Genomic DNA, 22778 nt, shown 5'->3' on the forward strand with positions numbered 1-22778 from the left:
CTGCTACAGCTAATCTCAGCAGTGCAATGCATCAATTGAACAATACAATTCAGCAGATGCTGTTCACATCTCACAGAAAACAGCAGAAATGCTTAGTTTAATCTGTTAATTTGTCATAGCCAAGCCCAGCCAAAATCCTACCACCGCTTCCTTTCTAAGTAATGCTCTTCACAAGGCTGGTTTCCAGCTCCAGAACAACAGCTGTGTTTTGAAATGTTTAGTAGGGATTGGTATATCTGAACTTTCCCCCCCCCCCCCCACTTTTTTAAAATGGAGACTCAGAAAATTACAGGTTAAAACCCAAAGAAGTCGATTAGTCACATCATGTATTCGCTCTCCTGCTAGAGGCTGTTGCTGTTTTGGGAGATGATCTCTGCAATGAGGTTGTATAATATTCACCATGAACTAGGTCTCCTATGGTCACAGCAACAACTTCCCTCTAAAACCAGTCCATTTACTAGTACATAAATGCAATTCTGATTATGCTTAGAGGCAAAGAAGATTCTGATATGGACATCTAAATTACTAACTGCGTGACTTTAGGCATTTTAGATGATCTAAGCTAAGCATTCAAAGTGAAAAATACACTTTATACAATTTGCCTTCAAGCCTCTGACACACACACTTTGAGCAGCAGCATTACTGACTCTCCTGACTCCAGGAATACAAACACAAACAGCTGGCATCAAGTAGAAATCAGGAGCCCACAAAGATGCCAGAAACTTCTGAATATATACTACAGTTAGAAAGGTCTTTCTCCAGCCACTTAGCTGATTGCCTGTGCATCCTTTTTGGAGCTGCCTACTACCTCTGGGTAGAAGATACACCTCCCTGTATACCACCATCCAAAGCAAACAAAATATAAGAAACAAAAACCCAGACAAACCCCAAACAAATGTCATTTAAATCACTTATGAGAGAAAAAGTGCAAAGAAAAGGCTTTGCACAAGTGGCCTCCCCCATGCTAATGACCGTTTTACATCTTCCAGGCTGGAAGATTATCTGACTGCTCTGAAGTGTTGTACCTGTTAGAGATGTAAGAGCTGAAGCAACCACTCCCTAACTCATTTCTTGGCAGAAGTATAATGGAAGAATTGAGATCTCGAGACCAATAAGTAGCAAGGCAAAGTACAAGAGATTCTCTGGTTTGCTGCCATTTCAAATAAAAATGCATCAAGAACACTTTCCTGGAGGTGTTTTTTTTTTCCAGGCAACTTGACAGAAGATGTTGGCAAATGGGAAAGGCAAAATTCTTCAGATTGCAACCTGCACAGACAGCTAAACAGCAGAGGACAGGAGCAGTCAGAAGTTCAGCAGCTTCTTTCAGATATTAGCTAAAGGAGTCAGCTCTCCTGGAACTGGTTAGATAATCAGTCAGTATTTACCACACAAGGAACCATGATGGCAACCCCCTTGTATGATGTGCACAGCACTTTTCTGCTTCCTCCTGGCTTCTCTGGCCCAGGCAATCGGCTTGCCTGAGATTCAGTTTTTCAGAATACAGATCCTCAGCTAAAGTGGATTATACTGTCAACTGGGATAGTTATGAATATTTGAACAGAATTTGTACACAAGTTACTATTTTAGTTCATTAAGAAAATTTAGGATTCATCTTAGGTATTAATTCAGGCCTCATCTTACCAAAATGTTTTACCAGTCACACCTCTTTAATTACCCCACTGTAATAACACAGGATACATGTCCATATTGGACCAGAGGTATGTGCAAACTGGCATGCAAAACATTTAAATGTTTTAAAAACAAGTTGCCTGTCTCATGATTTATCATACTTCTTCTATGCAATAGCAGAACACTGCTCAGTAGGTACATCGCAGAGAGCAGGTTTGCCTCAAGCACAGTTGAAGAAACACCATTCCACTACCTACACCTGTAAGCAAGCCTATTTTATTAGGGCATGTAGTTTGCAAGCCTCTGGAAATGAAAGCACGGTTCATACACAGTAAGTGGTAGGTATCCAGTCGTGTCCTACAGACTGGGAATTCCACATACTGTATCTCAATTAATATAAGACACTGATACCAAGTCAGCAACGACTAAGATAAATTAAGCCAGAAGAGCTGAGAGAAACTACGAAACTTGAAAACAATCAGTACAGATCATATTCTGACTGGTTGGAGAGGAAAACATCACCTCAGAGTCAAACATTGTTCCAAAGCACATGAGAAGTCTCACAAGCTACAGTCTGCCTCTAGTGGTCTCAACTTTGGTCATTATTTGCAAGGCTTCTCCCCCCTCTACCTAACTACATCAATGCATGTTCAACTTCCCACACGGGCAGTTGCTGGATTCTTGTAAATCTTTGAGTTGGTAAAAGCTAACCTATTAAGAAGGCAGGAAATCTAATCTAGATATTTTTTTTTGTGACAAGGCTTGTCAGTATGTCAAACTGTACCGACTTTCCCCATGCAAAACCAAAAGCATGATCACACTTGTCCACAATTCCACCCTCTGCCCCTAAGCCTACACAGAGCAGATTAAAGGTGTCACGTTGAGTGTCTGGTGAGGTAGGCACAGGAGGAGTAGAGTTTCTGGATCAGAAAATTTTAAGATATTCTGATATGGCTCTGTGGGAATCAGGAATAAGACTAACAATCAGAATAAAGACTGTCTGTAGGCAAAAAAATCAATAGAAATGTTTCAACAAATAAAGGGGTGAGGAGCAGGAACTCAGCTTGCCTTCTGGGGTAGGCAGCAGTAATTAAGCATGGAAATCATCACTTGTCAACCAAGGAGAAGGAAGGGCCAACAGAAGGGCCAATGGATTGAACAGAAGCATTTTTAAGTCAGAAGAGACCAGGCTGACTTCCCACACTGGACAGGCCATTGTGCTTGACCTAACGTTGCTTGTGGTGTGCCTGTGTCCTGTGGATGAGCTCCACTTTGAAGCAGATCTTGGATTCTAGTTAACGTGCCCCTCGCCAGCACCACAGAGCTACAAAATAGCTGAGGTTGGGAGAGGCCTCTGGAAATCATCTCGTCCATCCCCCTGCCCAAGCAGGGTCACCTAGAGCCACAGCTGCCCAGATGGCTCTGGAGTATCTCCAGATATTGTACTGGGGAGCCCAGAACTGGATGGGTGTAGCCTCACTAATGCTGAGTAAAGAGGATGGATCTCCTCCCTCAGCCTGTCAGTCCCCAGCCCACAGGCCGCAGCCCAGCAGACTGTTGGCCTTCTTTGCTTCAGGAGGCCATTGCTGGCTCACGGTCAATTGGTTGTCCACGAGGACCTCTAGGTCCTCTTCTGGAAAGCTGCTTTCCAGCTGGTTGACCCCCAGCTTTTACTGGGGCCTGGGGTCACTCCTCCCCAGCTGCAGGACATCACACTTCCTTGCTGAATTTCACAAAGTTCCTGTCAGCCCATTTCTCCAGCCTGCCCAGGAGGTGGATGTTCCTCTGGATGGCAGCGTGACCCTCTGGCGTATCAGCCACTCCTAGTTTCATGCTATCAGCAAACCCACTGAGGGCACACTCTGCCTCCTCATCATGATCATTAATTGAAGCGTTAAACAGGACTGGGCCCAGCACTGACCCACAGGGCACACCAGTAGTTACTGGCCATCACGCCACCCATCACCTGGGTTCGGCCATTCAGAGGATTTTCAATCCAGCCTGCTGTCCACTCACCCAGCCCATGCTTCCTCAGCCTGTACTTACTTCATCAGCATACACTTTTGGTGCTGCTGGCATCATCTGAAGATGTAGGGTAAATGAAAACACATGACTTGGAGAAATCAGACACGTCCTGTTTCTCTCATTAAAAATGCTTAGCACACTCTGTAGCTCCCAGCTCCTCTGGGGTCACAAAGAAGCAGCAATCACCCAATTTCTCAGCCAGAGCATCTTAAAATATGGCCTCTTCTCCAGTGTTTATTAGATGAACAACAGCTAAGAAACTCTGTACCTATTCTCTCAAAGAAATCCTGCTTTTCTCTGTTGTCCTCACATATTGCCAAGCTCCTGCTGGAATGAATGAAATAGGAATGCAAATTCTGTATGAGAACAGGGCTCAGTGATTAGGAAGGTTAACCCCAGAGATGGGAGTGAATGCAGTAACTTTCCTTCAGAGATGTAGTAGAGCAGTATTTCCCCAGCCTCAGAAATGAGCTCTGGAAACTGTTAAGCTTCCACAGGATGCAAGCGCCACCCACTGTCCTGTCATCCCAGTGTCAGATGGGATTTGGATTAGCGACCCACATGTCTCAGAGTAATCAATTCCTTTCTTCTACCTGACACTTCTCTCCTTCTGCAACATCCCCAGTTACTACCATCCCCTTAATAGCTCCCGTCAGGTGTCTGGCTGCTCTGTCACACTGCAGACTTGATGATTGCCCTCTCTTGGCCTTAGTTCTCCTCCTTTGCCTTGTTGTAAAACTTCTTACTGCACCTCTGGACTGCTTCACACGTTGAGCAGTCTTGCACCCTACCTTCACTTCCCTCTCCTACAAGACTCGTAGTCTCAGTGACTCCCAGGTTCATCTGCCTCTTTACCATCCTGAAGCACAATCGCAGAAGTATCACACAACTCTCTCTCTCCAGTCACTTTCCCTTTTTACAGTTGACGTCTGAAGTTTTAGTGCTACCTTACCTTGAGGGTACCGTTGAAATTACCTCAGTCAGGATCCTAATGACTACTTAGCCAAAAACTTAAGATCAGCACCACATCCTTATCAATCCTGTTCAGTGCGTGTGATCATGCTGCTTTTAAAATACTGTTCCTTGGCTTCCACAATCCTTTCCTTTATTCCTTCTTCACTAAGTCCCTGGAGGTTCCTCCCCATACACTCCTCCCCAGTACTTACTGCTCTGATGTCTACTTCTTCATTAGGCAATATTACCTGTAAATGCACGTGCAGCTACTCCCTGTCAAGGTTTCACAAATACAGAAGACCATCTCTTCCTCCATGCAAACCAAAGCTTCATTATATATTATCTCTCCCTGCAGATGTTCCCTGATCTGTTCATTCAAGTGTAGCATGAACGCAAATAAAGCTCTTAATCCCTGACTCTGCTCCAACTGCATTTTTTTGGAAACTGGGTAACATGGATAATACCATGACGTTCACTCAGACTTTCATTTAACCTTCATCTTAGATATCTCTCTAAAAAAAAAAAATCACAACCAGGTTAAATTAAACCTTGAAGATTTTTTTTTTTTTTTTCATGATCTGGGTGGTGAGGTCTTCCCAGTTCATCCACTTGGCTAGAATTTTTGTTCAGGCTCATTATCTGAGGTCTTAATATACCTAAGGGCTTTCTGCCTAGGGCATATAAACATATACCCAAATGTACACACAAGACATGTCACCGACATACCAAAGTTAATAACTTCCTGTTGTAGCTAAACTCAAGGCTACCTTTCTTCCTACTCCCTCCTGCAGCTGACCGTGGCGTTTGTAAGAGCTGTGCATGTAAAGGGATAAATGCTTCCCGTAGTTCATTCGTGGTGCAGCCAGTGTGCATCACGCCACTGATGCTTATGCCCTTCGTGTTCAGTCTTTGGACGTGAGGGGCTGGAGGCTGTGACCTGTCTTTAGTCGCTTGCTGTCTGACATTTGTGTTAGCTGAAAGATTAGAAGAAGCATCGTGCATCACTATGCCTTTGATTTTGACACTCTCATGAGGCAGCCTGGCTCTTTAAAGAAAGGAGAAGAAAGTCTGAACGTTTTGGTTGTCTTCTTATCAAAAAACTCTTCTACTTAAGAGCTCAGTCAATTAAGGATCTCATTACAACATGAGTTTCTGACAAATACTAGCTAAAGCCCTCCTTTTATACAAGAATCACCTCTGTCACCTGAGAAGTGCTGGCATTCATATCAGTGCCAGCATGCCCCCAATATTGTCCGCTGTCCATTAGAAGTGTAATTTGTAGCAGTGCTGGCATTCTGAGATATCAGGTGTCAAGATGCAGACAAGAGATTGTGCTGTTTTTCTGCATGCTACAAACCTTTCTTTGTAAAGGAAAAACTCGTTTTACCCTTCTGAAACCACTCTATCAACATGCACAAATCTCCCATCATGTGTTCTGCCTTCAGCATGAAATTAAAACTCTTGTATTAATGAACCCAGGTTTAAAAGCAGCAGAAGAAATAATAATGTCTTGCCTACTCTTTTCACACCTCAGAGAAAATTCATGGACTCCTAATGTAAAATGTAGTTGATAGCCTGCTCCAATATATGCAGGAACTTCTTTCCTTTTTCTTTTTTTAATGACTAAGTAGGGTACAATTGCCACAGCAGTTCTGCTGAAATGGCAAAACAGTTCACAAGATGCACCAGAGATTGCCACCACGTACGTGCTCACAAGCTAATGATAGCTCTGTCTGTCCATCAGAGACATTCTTCATTTTGAAGCTCATCCAGTCCCAAAAACCGTCCTGTATTTTTCAACACAACTTTTGTTGTTGTTTTTCACCTCTTTTTCCCTCCAGAATACTGCCCCTGGTTTGGGACTGCTGGAAATGAAGAAAATCTCATTTCTATTTCCTTATATTCAACTGTGTTTCTGTAACAGGACAAAAGGTTCTACGGCCCTACAATATACAGCACAACTTTCCACCTCAGCCCTCCAATACTGGCCTTGCTCCAGGAAGATTTGTGAATGCTTGCTGATGCTGCTGACCAGTGAAGCACGTCTTCTGAGACGGCTACATCTTTTTAAAAGACCTTGACAGATCCTTGGCAGCAACATCAACCCACTACCCAGAGCAGAGTCCTGTCATCAAAAGCGAGTTTTCAAGATGATTCTGTTCATTATGAGTTTGCCTGAGAATGGGACACGAGCATGATTCCAGCAACTTCCTGCTTAAAACACATATACCCACACACTTATTTTTTGTAATGACCACATGCATAGCTTTAGTGTGATGCACAATGACCAAACAACCAGCAAATTAAGGTTTTGGTTAGCTCAAACTCATCATTCTTAGCCAGAATACCCCACACAACAAACTACACGTGAAAGGAAGTCTCTACATATAAAACAACTTAAACTGAATGCATGGAAGCTACAGTTCTCTTCCAATATTTCCTTCTCTGAAATGAAAGCAAAACCATCCTCCCAATTAATATATGCAGTTATAATTACATTAGAACAGCTCTATCAAACGAGGGGTTTCAGTGTGCTCTAAAAAGAAAGCATCAGTAGTGGGAATGTAATGACACAACGTGCACCTCTACAGATAACTAAGGAGAAAAGTCATCTTCCTCCCTAAGCAAAGGGGACTATGCTAGTGAAAATCATGGTTCTGTAATCAGCTATGTTAAGAAATTTTACTGGTGTGGCTACTTCTGGATGGGAATGACATCTCCATAATCGAGCTGACAAATCTAGACCAGCATGGCCAGAAAAATCTATAAGCACCTTTTCTGTGTCAGAAACACATGGATCAATTCCAGCTCACCACAGACCCAACCATTTCATTATCCCATTTATTTTTCCCTACTTTAATCGATCAATGCCAAATTGCTATTCAGTGCTAGCCTTCCACTTCGATCTTCCTGATAGTACAAGAGAAACATAGGACTGTTCTCCTATACCTGCATACTTGTAGGGTATTTTTCTCAAAATTGTTTAAGGCTACTTCAGAAACAGCTTTCTGTAACATCCACTCAACTTACACGCCCAAAAGCCACAACAAAACAACTGGAAATGCATTATCTTCTACAAAAACTTTACCTCAAGATGTTTTAAAAATACCAGGAAGTATTTAAACTCATCTCAGCTCCAAAATCCTTTGCATGAAAATAAGACTGCTCAAACCTCTGATTATTCTGTATAAAAAAAGTGTAATAATTTCAGCATGCCATTAATAAGAAGATGGCATTAAAAATTTCATTGACATTTTTCCTCCTAACAGAGGTGTGAGTCCTGTGTCAGTAAAGACAAATACCAAGTGACTGGAAGTGGCCAGGACAGATGGAGTTAAAGTAGACAGAGATATTTTGGGAAATAACAATGAATTTAGCAGGGTCATATCTGTTTCAGACCCAGCACAAATCAGACAAAGCAGATTTGAACACAAGTCAATAAATATGTATGCTAGAGTGCTCTAAACAGCTTTTCTTTAACTAGAAAGGACTGGAATAACTGTTTTTCACATGCTGTAACATAAAACATAGGATGGATTTGTTAGGTAGAACAAAAACATGCAGTTAAGTCTGTTTTCAAAACTTGTCCCAAGCAAACTGATCTTCTGAGCCATATCTCACTGAAATGCAAGTACAATACAAGAAGCACCAAGTACCAACTTGTTTTATCAGCAAAAGCGTTCAGTTCTTTTATTGAGAAGACTACTAGTCTACTGGAAAGATCGGGCTTAACGCTTTCTACCTTTTGTGGTATCTGAAATGCTATTTAGCAAGGCACACATCATGTCTCCTTCAATGTGGTGGGGATTTAGGATGCGAGCTGACCGCTGAGTCATCTTAAACTGAGTTTCCAGTTCCAGGAAGCTTTTGTCTCCGGAAAGTATAGTGAAAGGAATTTGCTTGGGCAAGTGCTCATCCAGACGACCAGCCTGCACGGAAACAAAGGACAGATGTTGAACCGAGATCGTAGTTTTATCCTGTGGGGTTTGGCTACCTTTCTGTAAGGCAGCTCTTCATAGGAAAGCCTTCTACAGCAGCTTACCTCCACTTGTATCTGCAAGTTTATCAGCAAGTTATACAACTGCAAAAGGTGTTATTTTGACACTGCATTTATTCTATACATATGGTAATAGATACAGGGAATGGCTACCAGAACAGCACAGATACAGTATGGAAAAATTCTTAAAAACCATCATTTCAGAACCATCTCCACTACAAACAAGCTGTATGTGCAGAGCATTTTAAGAACCATTAAAAAAAAAAAAAAAAGTAAGGCAACATATAAACACTGTTGCAAAACACATTTATAACTTACAATTACAACAGCAGGTAGGTTTTATCTAACTGATAAAATACTATATTAATAATATGAGTCCCCATAACACCCCAGATTCCTGTCCTTCACCTGCACTTCTCCCAACCCAAAGCCCCAGGTCTACTCAACATGGTACTGACCATGGGCCCTGCTCTTTGTCAGCTCAGCAGGGTGTCTGAAACTGAAACCCATTCAACTCCATCTTACAGTTAGCTCCAGATTTGGGCTACTTGAAGGGAGAGGCAAAAGTTACACTTCATTCTGAAGCAGAAACTCTAAGAACTCTTTAAAAAAAAAAAAAAAAAAAAAAAAAAAAAAAAGTCTTCATTCCCTAACCAGCCTCCCACCCCTTCACAACAGGCTGATATCCTCCATGGGATAACATTTTCATTCCAAAAGAAAGAAAGAAAAAAGAAAAAGAAGCAAAGCATAGGGCAAAGTGATAACGATGTACTATATTTACCCATTTATGCTGTATAATCTTCATGCAATCCATAATTTAATTCATAGGGACAAAAAGAAAATGTATGGTATCTAAGTTTGTCCAAATGTGTAGGGGGAGTGCTTCAAAATCACTTCTCAACAGGCTGTCTCCACCCAATTCAATGACAGGTTTGTTGTTCTTTTTCGTGGACATAGATGTTGTGTGAAGAAAATTTAACAATCTTGCATGTAATTAAAAGTTAACATCAATGTCAGACATCACCTGGCCACCCTTCTCTAGGTCCTGAAACAACAGCAAGGACAGTGTGCACTAACTTACATGAACACAGAGAGCAAAGTCTGCTGCCTCTCTTCTGGTACCACAACGTGGATGAAGGAAGAAGCATCCAATCCTCTTAAGATAATTATAAATTCTGCATTGCACTGGAGGTTTCCAGTTGCTGTGTCCTCCTAAGCAGTCAAAGAAAAGAAATGCATAGCATTAGCATTGTCACCATGAATAGGAATGCAAGCCAAAAGTAAAGGTACAACTGGCTTTGAAGACAAAATTTATTTTGACCAATGTAAAAGCTAAAAACAAAAATAATAATACATTACTAAAACCCCCATAGCCCTTGTTTGTGGGTTAGAAAGCAAAAAAAAATTGAAAGGAGCTAGCCTGATCCTGCACAAAGCCTCTCATTCAATTTTGTATGCTTTTTTTTTTTTATTAATTCTGAAAAAAATATTTTCCAGAAACAATGTGTGTTTGGATACAGCAACTTATCTTTCCAGCTTTATACACAGTTTGTGGCTAATCTACAGAAACAGAGGTGCTCTGGGAAAGTAGTACAATACCAGAAATGCTTTTCTTAGGGAACCCTACACTGATACAGTTCCAGAGATTGTTTCCAGCAGAATCCGTAGCTTCCTGACACGTTGCATGTCAGAACTCTTTAAAGAGAAGTTCCAAGAACTGGAGCAGCAGCTGGAGGCCTGACAAAAACTTGGATGCAGTCAAGGATAAGTAAAATGAGGCTATATTTAAAAACAAAAACTAAACAACAAGAACAAAAAACACCAGCACACAACATGCAGGAACCTTCACAACCTAAAACATGTAGTTACTAGCTTAGAAAACAACTGGCTAATAGGAAAAAGCTGAGTAAATAGATTGCTACAGATAAAAAAGAAAAGCTGAAACAGGTTGCAAGGGAAAGGAAAGGAGTAGCAACTGTCTCAAGAAGAAAGGGAAAACCAGAGGAGGTTGCAGTTACTATGACAACATAAAAAGAAAAACAAATGGAAGGACAATGTGAAGGGAGTGAGTAAGAATTTCACGACATTCCCAATTGCTAAGAAATAATGGGTTGGCAACAGGGAGGAAAACAAATGCTGCTTGATCTGCTGGGTGATATAATGGCTGGGTGTAAGGAAGGATTTTGCCTGCAAAGTGAAACCAGTCATTGACTGTACTGCACATGAGGACTTGTGAAACTAAGACTTGCATCAACAGGCCATGGAGGACCTCACATTCTCCTTGAATCTGACAAAAAAATAGAAGCAGTCTTCAGCAGATTTCTCCTGATTTTGTTTTCTTTTCACCCTAACTTCTATAAGAGGCTACCAAAAACAATCAGAAAGCTCAAGGATCTAGTAACAGACTATACAGAAAAGATCTAGAGGTGCCTGTCCACGAGCAAAATGATCTCTGAGTTGTTCTCGTCTGCTGTGACAGCCTTGGCCACTGCCATTTGGGAAAGACTTGTAATCAACCCTGGTTTTGGGTAGCATAAATCTACAACACAGATTTTTGACCGTAACAGCTGGCAGAGCTGTATTTACTCTAGTGGAGCTGGACTACAAAACAGGTGAAGAAATACAGAATATATAAAAACAGAAGCAACATATAATGGAGGAACTCAAAGAAAAGCTAGGGCTGTATTAACAACAGGAATAGTAGACATAATGCAGTAGGTATCATTAAAAAAAGTCAGAGATGCTGTTTGGAAGTGTAAAAAGGAGAAGAAAAAGAGACAGGGATGTTGCTATTTTTGAAGGCTGAACAAATACAATAGCATGCATTAAATAACTCTGTAAACTATTTCTTTGAGAACATCTACAACATCTCCACATGTGCCTGGGAACCTTACTGTTCCAAGGCTCTGTAACAATCCTTCTGACACTAAGAAATTGTTAAAATGTTCTCTGATACAGATTTGGCCTGTTTTAATGACCACTAACTCTTTAGCAAGGTTTTTCCGTTCAAATCCTCCAGCAACCTGGATGCAGCAATCCATTTGGAAAACAAGAAATTTAGCAGCACTGGCACGGACTGTTCAGTGCCATCAGGCCTGAGGATTCAAAACATCCCTGGGCACGTTGCTTTAACTGGCTTACCTATCAATAGAGGTTCCTAACAACAGATTAGTATCACTAAGACTGTCCTATTTCTCAGGTCAGAGAAGAACATTTCTGACAAGAATACAGTTCAGACAGGCTCAATCCTTACTGAATCGAAACAGGGTGTTTGACCTTGGAAAGAGGTAACAGCACAGACGACCTTGCCATAAGAAAGAAGCTTGGGTCAATCAGTGACAAACCAGTTTGAGCAGAGTAGCGAGCAAAGTATGACTGAAAGCAAAGGTCAGAAATCAAGGGGGTAAAATTTCACTTAACCGTGAAAAAATATTATTTACTAAGGAATTCTTTACAAAACCCAGACATAGTAACCCTGATTTTAGATGTGAGCCAGGCATCATGTTTCTTCAAATTAGATGCCCAATAATTTCTTATTTTAATCTGTAGAAAAATAAAATGTTGTTCCAAGGCCAAGCCTATTGAATAACTGTAGAAATCAGCAAATAACCTTCAGAAACTGCAGCAAGGCCTTTCAGTGGTGTTTCAGGCCTTTCCCATTTTGAAACCACAACTTATCTGGACTTTACTGAAGTATTCCATGTACTGCAAGGGTAATAACTGAAGGCAGGAACAAAGAAAATCAGTAGAAAAGCCACAAACTGTATCAAGTTAATGGGATGCTATTGGTAGACTTCTCAAGAAGTTTTCTTACAAACCCATAGCAATGTGACTTCTGCCGATCACTTGGTACCACTGCTAACGTCTTCCAGATGCGAGACCCCTAGTGATGTGCAGGATGACCATGAACCTCCCCAAGAGGCAAGCCAGAGACCGAACAAAACTCAAGTTCAAGAATGTAAAATCATGTCTTCTGGAACTAAAACCAAAAAACATTATGACAAAGATTTGGGAGCTAGAAGCTAGCTAGAAAGAAAAGAATCTTTGAGTATTATGGGGGCCCTGATAACTACAAAAAATTGTATGATATTGCCTAAGCAGCTTGAGCAGGGAAGCTAAAAAGACCCCTAAACCACTTAGCAACTCTGCCTATAGGATAGTCTACAAGGAACAGTAGGTGCAGCAGACCTGAAGATTGAGTTAGAAAAATTCAAGAACATATCTACTCATGGTGCCTGTGATATTGTGGCTTGAGACCCTAGTGGCTGCTTGAGTACTTGCGTGGACTCATTCATCTTCTCTTCCTGTTTCCCTCGACCACTTCTTACCTTGAAAGCCCCAGATAAATGTCCCTTGGTTCAGGTTGGCTGGCAGCTGCGTGAATAAGTTTCCCCAGTTGTCCAGATCCACCAACACAATGTGAGTCATGGTACTCAGGTAGTCAAGGTCAGGAAGTTCACTGTCTTCAAGGGGATAAAAAGGAGGCATTTTAAGGTCACCTGACTGTCTGGTCAACCAACATACATCAACTCAGACACGCTTTTAAAATTCAAGTATTCAATCATTCCATAAGCTGACAGTAACACAACATGATGATATTTGGGGGCTGCATTGTTTCAGCAGTATTTTTACATCAACTGAAGTAGCATTCAGTAATGCAAAAATTAGGTAAAAGAGCAGCATCTAGCAGGATGACGGTGAAGAGCTGGACAGATGTGGTAGGAACAGAGAGCCCTTGTCATTCACTGAGACACTGATGCTTTTAACAGCACATTCAACTATACACCCTCCTGCTATGGCAAGTCCATTACATTTAATTACATGCATAAAAGCACATAAAATGTTTAGAGACTTACTTTTTGCTGTATATCTAACAGAAATGTCAACCTTTACATCAAGAAATGACATCATGAGTAATTAAAACCTACTCCTGATTTTTGAACTCATAAAACACACCTTTGGCATTCTTGATGTCATTCTTAGAAGTAACAAGAATCAAAAAAACCACAAACACAATTGGATTTTTTTAGGCAAAGCCAACCCAACACATACTGCGAACAGAAATTCTCAGCCACAGTTTTTTTGGCAAGTTAAGCACAACTGAGAAGATGGTGTTACAATAGAACTACCCACACAGAAAGCACTATCATCCTCACAAATACGTATACATAAAAAGGAGTAAAGTTTCCTTTGAGTGTGTGTGTATATTTCCAGTCCATTTTGCATTTCTAGGCATTAGATCTCCACCTGGAGTCATTAAGTGTCCTTCTTTTATCACCAAATTAGGCTCCCAAGCAATTTGAAAAATTAAACGAGAGCGCCTTTGGATTGAAACATTTCTCTGCCTTTTTGTTTTTCAGGACTTCATGCATAAGGTATACATCAATAAAATGTAGAGTTCAAGTTCTGGCAACTTGAATCTCAAGAATTCAATGTGCTACTTTGAGAAATAACAGATTAAATTCTGAACCGATTTATAGACTGGATATAGGAAAATGATTTGTTACATACTCACACCGACATTCAAACAGAGTGTGTTAAAATTAGCAATATTCTTCTAATGTAAAAACCTCCCAGTTTCTACATACCTTCACCGGGCTCTTCACAGTGTGCAGAGTTTTCTTTTTTTTCTTTCTTTACAGGGAATGGTCCCTGCAGAGGAGGAGATTGTGGTTTTTCCTGAGTCTTGGACGGATATGCATGCAATTTTGATTCGTGGGGCTTTTTGTCCACGCAAGCCCCGCTTGCTGTGAACTTGAACACCGTATTTTCCAATTCCGGCGTTAGATCTGATATATCAGGTTTCTGCAAGAAGCAGTGTTTCATGTGATAGTGTTGATGTGCGCTCTGAAGATCGTCAAAGTTTTTGTTGCACGCAGCACACCTGACAACATACATCTCTTGCTTACTTTTCACTGACGCGTGGCAGCTGAGATGACTGTTCAGATCGGTGATGTTCTGTGCAGTTTTGGAGCAGAAGCAACAGCGAAACCATAAGTTTCCTTTTTGCAGCATGGCTTTCTGACAATTCACGTAGTCATTCCTCCTGTTTATTTTGGAGGTGTAACTGGTCCGGCAGCCACAGGTTAAACGCTCTCCCTTTTCTACTGGGAGGAAGTCATCGTCTTCTTTTATCGATACTTCCATCTGTTCAGGCACAAACGCATAGTCCATGCTATGAAGCTCTTTATAATGGATTAGGAATTCTTCCTCCTTGTCAAAGAAGAGATTACCACAAAGGCCACAGAAGAATTTAATTTGTATCTCTTCATTATGATGCTCTTGGAAGTGTCGCTGCAGTGTCCCTACTTTCCGAAAGTGGCTTTTGCATAACCCACAGCAATACCTGTGAAACGCGTGGCTTTCTAGGGACATGCAGTGCTGTTTAACACTGTCTTCAGATTCAAACATCTCCTCGCAAATGCGGCATTGCCATTTTCCCAGAACAGGACTTTTTTCAGGGGACAGCTCCATAGGACTGGGAGTGCGGTCTTTCCTTTCACTGCTGTAAATGCATGCGGTGTCAGAAACTGATGGCACAGGTTCATCTGCTAGAGCTTCTTGCTCGTAATAGTAACTATGTCCACCATGACGTTCAGTCACGTGCCTCATAATATCCTTTTCTTTGAGGAGATCTACAGAGCATGCTCTGCACCAGAAGAGAAAGTTGGTCAAGTGTGCTCCCCCATGGAATCGGCTCATATGCAGGTGGATAATGCTTGAATTTTCAGCAAGCTTTCCGCACACGGCACACTTGTGACAGATCCTATTTGCTGACAAAATGTGGTTTTCTACTGCCTCTTCAGTAAAAAACTTCTGAAGGCATTCACAAAACCAGGCTTTTACCTTGCTAGCATTACTCTGACTTTGGTTTCCTATGTGATCTTCGTTCTTATCTGGCAGTTCACTCTTCCGTTTTGAAGGAGAACCACCTTCGTTGATTGATTCATTCGACGTCAAATGTCTCTTGAGCAATGTTCTTGATCGATCCATAGTGTGGCTCAAATGAGATGAGTCTTTATTTTTTTCATTGATGTGACAGAACATCAAGATGGACTCTTCCATTGTAGCATGAACTTTAACGTTGTGCTGAGTGCTCTGCTTATGCTCGGTGATCTCCTTCTCATCAGCAAGCAGCTTATCACAGCCCTCACAGTGACCTTTTGTCTTAAACACCCCTGCAATCTGGGAGATGCTCTTCTTGGACAGCGCCACGGGGCCAGAATTACGACAACGTGTTCTAGAATGGATTAAAAAAGTACAATAAAGGCATTGTATCACAACCTGAAACATTTTTTTTTTTTTTAAAAACTTTCAAATCTACTTTAAAATTTTTCCTAGTAGCTAAGCAATTAGCACGTGAAAGCAGTGTCCTCTGTCCACTTCAACTGACTTACTAGCTTGTCAACAGAACTATGCAATGCTTAGTTGCACCTTAAAGAGAATTAAGGTGCTCTTTGCACCTTAAAGAGAATTAGGTGCTAATTTCCAACACTAGCACTTATGTTTTTAACAAAGTACATTTTAGAAATCAAATGTTGACAACTCAGAAATAGGGGAACAGAGACCAATAAAATCCTGTTCTCTGTTACAAGAAGAATATAAACAAAAAGGATAAGATCAGCATTCTGCAGTGGATTGCATGGAGTAAGGGAGGGTAAAAGACATGGAAAGGAGGTATTTTTTTGTGACAGTTTACCCATTAAGTCAACATTCAGATGGTCCTAGATGCCCTGAAATCCACTAGCACCAGTACAAGATACATCTGTGCAGGTTATACAAGCACATCACTTATCAGTACATGGGTATTAGCGTTATAAAGACAGCCACTGCCCACGAACCTGAAATGAGCTGTTAATTCCATGTGTGAGCGCAGTAACTGGGAGCAGGATATGCACTTCACTTGGAAGGGGACCTCTTTGCAGAGAGATATCAGCAGTTTCTTTGCATATGATGGGAAAGGCAGAGGAAAGCCATCCTTCTTTTCTTCTGTAATGTAGAATGGCAGAAAGTGCAACCATACATTAAGGAATTCTTTCATAACATTTCAGCTTTCAGACAAGGTTTCTACAGCTGTGTTCATTTGTCACAGGGTTCAGAAATGGAGTTACCGTGTGTCAGCTGATCCCCAGTATTTGTGCAATAAAAGTTTTAAAAGTTTAAACTGCATTAATATGTTAAAATACTCTAACAATCTCATATCTGCATCTTTAGCATCTTTTTTTTTTTTTCCATATTCATTGACTATCTGTTTCCCTTTTCGTCCTTGTACAAGTTCAGGTCAGCTATCTCTCTCAGGAAGGTTCTTAGACTCGCTTCACCTTAATCTATCACCACCTGTCTTCTCTTACTACATATACTTTTCCTTAAAGTCATGGTGTGTTTAAAAAAGAAAAAAAATAATGCAACTCAATAACAAGTTTGATCACCTTTCTCTTTCCCATTCTTAGTGGGACTTTTCCTTGTATTTTTAGAATTTTTTGCTGTTCTGAGCATACTCCATGGATAACTCCAGGTACTAGCCAAATAAAAAAAAATATTCTGTTGAAAAGAGAATGGTAAATGGCTTACAAACTGTGCACTGCTGTCAATGTTCTGCATCTTACGAGGCAGGAAGGTTCCTTCAAAGCTTCTCTTCACTACGTAAATCCTGCAGCCACACTGGGGGAGGCCACAAAGGTAAGTATGTTTACCAGGATGAGAAATTGTATTGGTCCTTTTGACCACGTATGCTTATCCTGAAAGCTACTCTATCTAAAACGTGGCAGCTTCTTGAATAAGAAGCCAGCTCCATCTATCTGTCATCTACCTCAGCCACTTGCCTAATGTTAGAGTAAATGCTTTAATGCCTATTGCATATGTCAAAGCTGAGAAGTCAGCTTTGTCAGCACAGTCTGACAGGTCACCAACCCTGTTTTCAAGAGCACGATTATTCAGACATCTGTGGAATCTAGAAAGCAGGGCTCAGGATGTTACCAGCTCACAACGTAACCAGGAGCTTAGCCTTCAGCAGCAACACTACCAGTGCAAGGCACCAGCCCTGCTGCATTGTTCTAGCTAAGCTGATGAAATCTTCAGTTATATGGTGAAGGAACTTTCGCTTATTTATTTTTTTTCTCAACAGGTGTGCCAAGGACACAGATAAGAAAAATCATCTCCAGCAGATTTCAGACAACACAGTCGGGGGCAGGAACATCACAGCCTGACTGGACTGAAAAAGACAAGTTTTGGTCCAGGTTTCTACCAATACATTAAATGTAAAACTATTTAAGACAGTATGAATTTAATACAGGGTCACGGGAGGATGAGAAGCTTGTATGAGAGGACTGAGGAATCACTTCTACGCAAAAAATGTAAACTTCAAAGCATCTCCTCTTACAGAGCTTGTAACACCTTACAGAATGTGTAAGGCCTTAAAGTAAAAATAAGAACTTATTCAAAACAAAATTAAAGGCCTTAATTTTTTCTGCTGGGTAAAAAGCTTAAATCATTTCACATTGTAAAGAGAAATTATCAGGAGGAATGAAAAGCACACACAGTACACTTAGAAGCAACATACCAAGCAATTCATAAACCTGGAGGAAGTGCTTCTTTCCTGACATATGCTGCAAGCACTCATCTCTTTTGGTGAAGAGGAGGAAGCACTGGGGGCATGCAAAACACTGAATGTGCTGTGGAGGGAGATCTTTTTTATGTCCGTCATTTTCGTTTAGCTGGAAAATAAAATCATTCGATGAGGAAAAACACTAAGCCAACAAGGCAGTCCCATTTCTCCTCATGTCCTTCCATTCCCCATCCCTCCCTCCCCCTGTTTATCTACAGGCTATGTGCTTCAGCTTGTGAGGCACAAGGCCCAACTCCCATTGTATTAAACTCATCCTTACTGCACTGGTAACTCTCCCGTTCCCTTCTTGCACCACTGCTTGCAACTGCTTTCTGTCAATTCTTAACAAGTCCCTTTATCAGGCTCTCAAAAAAAAAAGCTCCCGACCAATCTGTGACTCTTAAAATCACTCTCTTTGCCTTCTACACAACTTCAAGTCTCTGCTTTTAGGGCAAAGTTCCTTTAATTCTTTTATGATGTTTTTGCTTAGTCTTTTCTTCTGTTTCCCCAAAGAATCTGCATGACATGTTCATGCTTTCTTCCAAAACTTTGTTTAGGAAGTGATAACTCACTTTGTTATCTCCCCTTCCTTTCACACCAAAGTAATCCTATCCTTACACGCTACAAGAGTCACTTCCTTTCACCAAACTTGTCTCTAACTCCTGCTAACAACCCTGGACATAACCATATTGGTTATTAAATCACTAAACTTTGAAGATACTATCTGGTATCCAATTCAACACCACGCTGCTTAAATAAAACCAGGCACCCTGAAGGTAACAGCTGAGCACCTGTCACTGAACTGAAGGGAAAATCAGAGGACATCAGAAAAGAAAGAAGGGATAAGAAAGGAGGCAAGGAACAACCAAAAAGCAAGTACTATTAGCTTATATTCGAATCAAAACTCAAATGCTAGATTATCCTGTTCCCTTCTGTAACTTAACTCCTAAGTAATGGTAGACACACGTATCCATGGAGAGACCAAACACAGGGAAGAGTCACTCAAGTTTCTTTTTTCATCCTGTTGCCTCTTTTTCTGATCTCTTTTCTGCTGTTACTCTTTACATCCCCTTACTTCACCCTAACCTCAATGCCTTCATCTTTTGTAGTTCTGGAGACACCAAAAAAAGGGAATACCTTTTGACAGCACCAACAAGGACAAAAGGTTCAAGGCAGACCTACAGTCCCCTTGGAAGCACACCACAGAGTACAACGTAATGGTCAGATTTAATGGCAATGCTGTCCGGATACACCAAGTGTTTGGAACACAGCAGAATAAGAAAAACTATTTGGAAGCCTAAATCAATGGAGGTGGGGTGGAAGAGGGTTTAAAGGACAAAAAACAACAACGTATAGTTATATATCTTGATAACCCTCTATTATGTTCAGTCAGGTGAGTTACTTATCCTTTTGATCTTGCCTTAGATAAAAGATGATCAGTGTACTGCTGTAAGGTGGAAAATCTTTTGCAGCATATCACACAGGCAACAGCATTATTTGGGGGTCCATGCAATGTGACTGTTGGGTCACAAGGAGAGTGATCAAACCTAGAGAGGAAGAAATAATTAACAAACTAGGCCTCTCTCAACAGTGAAAAGTGTTTTTATTATTTTTTTTTAAATAGGAAAATTTGGGTCTTTTGAAGCTACTGGACAACAACCTATCAAATCAACCTAACCTGCAAAATTCCTCACCTGTCATTAGCTGTATCAGCTGAAGTATCCCATGCAGAGCCAATTCTCTCTGCAGCAGATCAGTTATAATGAACTATTTGTAGAGGACTTACACTGTTTTTAAAAGTGAGAGAACTAATCAAATCTACGTTTCCTAAAGATTTTTTTTTAGCTTTCCTGTATTGTTTTTGGCTGGAATAGAGTTAATTTTCCATACAGTAACTTGCATGGTGCCGTGGTTTGGACCCATGACCAAAACAGTGGTGATAACTCACTGATGTTTTACTTGTTGCAGAGCAGTGCTCAAACAGAGCCAAGGACTTTCAGCTCCTGCTGCTGCCCTGCCAGCAAGGAGGCTGGGGGTGCACAGGAGCTGGGGGGGGACACAGCCAGGACAGCTGGCCCAGGCTGGCCAAAGGGATGTCCCACACCATGTGGCGTGAAGCTCAGAAATAACAGCTGGGGGAAAAAAGGAAGAAGGTGGGGGGATGCTCAGAGTTATGGTATTTGTGTCTCTAAGTAACCATTATGCGTGATGGAGCGCTGCTCTACCAGAGAGGCTGAACATCTGCCTCCTGATGGGATGTAGTGAATGAATTCCTTGTTTTGCTTTGTGTGTGGGTACAGCTTTTGGTTTACCTACTAAGCTGCCTTTATCTGAATCTATGAGATCTTTTACCTTTCTGATTTTATTCCCCTTCCCAGTGTGGAGAAGAGGGTAAGCAAGTGGCTGTGAGGTGCTTAGCTGCCTACTGGGGTTAACCCACAACACTCCCCCTTAGTTTTTCCCCTTACCAGCTTCCTGCTATGAACACACATCTGTCCTATAGCTACTCTTTGCTCATCTTTCTTTTCATTAGGAGCATCTTAACCTTTTGCTCTTTTTCAAGTTTGGATGAAGAAGTAACGTAACCGGAGATCAGAAATGTTGTTTCTCAGAAAACCAGGTATTAGAAGTACTTAGCAAGTGGAAGAAATAAATTTGGAATGAAAAACAAAACAAAAACAACTACAAAAGAACAACTAGCCAGGAAGTTTAATCACATCTGTATAAAATCTGCAACACATTAACCTACCCTCCAAATGAGTTTTTGTCACTTTAGGCAGTTTAAAGTAGATTTGACGTATATGTTGTAAGCTTGAACATAGTTTCACTACTATTTCTTGCATTATGTCCTTACCTTTTCAGGTGACCTAGGAGAAGATGCCCATTATCAAAATTTCTGTTGCAACGCATCACAGGACAAGAAATGGGACTGCTGTTGACTTGTGTCTGACTTCCCCTCTGATAAGCACCCCTTCTTCCACTGTTAACAGTGCCTGGTTTGAGACCTGTGTTAGAAAACAAAACACTTAACCACAATGTCAAATATAGAGGCTTAAAAAAAAAAAAAAAGAAAAGAAAAAGCAACACAAAAACACAAAACCAACATAACCAAACCCACAAAACCTAAAGCATTTAGGAATCAGGTTACATTGATTCTAGAAGTATGCTAGCAGTGCACTGTAATGCAATCCTACTACAAAAAGTCTCCCGTTTCAGCTGAAGAATCTCTCTCTTCAATCCCCAGTTAGATTACTTCTCCAATACTTTGACACACTTCTTCCAGGTCTTGCATGAAACATTTTAAAATTGAGATTAAAAAAAAATAAATCAAACTGAAGTTATACTTATTTATGTAGGCATACTTTCCTGAGCAACAGTTCAATAAATGTTTTCCTTCTGACAACTTTGTAGTAGAAGTTGTTAGCACTGCCTTAATGGCTTTTATACTTCTTATATTTATTTTTCTAAGCAACAAAACGTTTGAAGAATAGTTTTTGTGGAAACTAGTACAAAGTTCAGACTCTAAGATTTGGTTATGAGTAAGAGGCACCTGCAAGCTCACTGGCAGTATTGCTTAATGCAATTATCAGCTGTTCTATTCTGCAATGCAGGACTTAGAAATCATCACTACTAAGTGAATTAGCAGTGACTCAGAAAACACATCACCAAAACCTAGTTTCAGCGTACACAAATAAATGCTGATTGCTCCTATAATGCATTCACTATTAATCTTTGGTTCCTTATTAAGTATTTGAAACCCCATCATTCCTATACTTACCTGGCATTTTTAACCACTGGTCCACGCATAATCTTGCGGCTTCTGTGTCACTGTGTTCCCGAATAAATTCTAGTTCCTGCAACCCGTGAGCATACTGGGAATCAACTTTCTCCTGAAGGTGAAAATATGTAAGGCAAGGTGTTAGACTTTTTTTTTTTAAATTCAAAATTAAACATGTATATCAAGTTAGACTTTCAAAGTTTACATGTGGCTCTCTACAATTTAAAAAAAATAAAGAAAAAAATTAGAATGATTGGACTGACTTCTATATAACACAAAGGTGGAATATAACAGCAATAAAATAACAAGAGAAGAGTGTTAAGTTTTGTGCCCTAAATAAAGGCTTCAGCTCTTGAAATACGCTTGCTGAAAATAATAAGTGAAAAAGTTCAAATATTGATCTTTTCCCTCTTCATTCCCTCTGAGAATATTAATCCTGACAGTACAGAAAATAAAATCTCCACTAATATCACAATCAACTAAAACGTATCTGTGTACTGAGTATCTTCGGAGAAATACAGCTAATAAAACTTGACCAGACTGGCCAAATGGGAAGTTATAGAAATAGTTTTCTTCTCAAATAAATTCAAGAATACTAACAAACACAGCTCAGGTTTTCATATGGCCCACAGGAACACCACCTCCTAAATAGATACTTTTATAGAGCAACTATTCACAATATATAATTCCTTTGTTGGAGAAAAAAGTCAATTAACTTACTTCTCCCACACTTAGTTAAGTTTGTCAAGCATAACCAGGCTGTACAAACAAATAATAATAGAATGAAAAAT

General features: G+C 40.5%; 1 protein-coding gene across 4 annotated transcripts in view; it reads right to left on the reverse strand.

The window, feature by feature from the left end:
- ZNF451 (zinc finger protein 451) overlaps positions 1–22778 on the reverse strand; it is a 38869-nt gene that overhangs the window by 3686 nt on the left and 12405 nt on the right. For all 4 annotated transcript variants that reach the window (XM_038176966.2, XM_072036325.1, XM_027455070.3 and 1 more), the window contains exons 5-13: positions 21988–22099; positions 21064–21214; positions 19630–19756; positions 18165–18318; positions 16447–16594; positions 14194–15845; positions 12934–13068; positions 9687–9817; positions 8351–8537 (exon numbers count right to left, since the gene is read on the reverse strand). In XM_038176966.2, the coding sequence (XP_038032894.2) occupies positions 8351–8537; positions 9687–9817; positions 12934–13068; positions 14194–15845; positions 16447–16594; positions 18165–18318; positions 19630–19756; positions 21064–21214; positions 21988–22099 (2797 nt within the window). The remainder of the gene's footprint in view (positions 1–8350; positions 8538–9686; positions 9818–12933; positions 13069–14193; positions 15846–16446; positions 16595–18164; positions 18319–19629; positions 19757–21063; positions 21215–21987; positions 22100–22778) is intronic.

This window comes from Anas platyrhynchos, chromosome 3 (assembly GCF_047663525.1).
Source record: "Anas platyrhynchos isolate ZD024472 breed Pekin duck chromosome 3, IASCAAS_PekinDuck_T2T, whole genome shotgun sequence".
Classification (NCBI taxonomy): domain Eukaryota; kingdom Metazoa; phylum Chordata; class Aves; order Anseriformes; family Anatidae; genus Anas; species Anas platyrhynchos.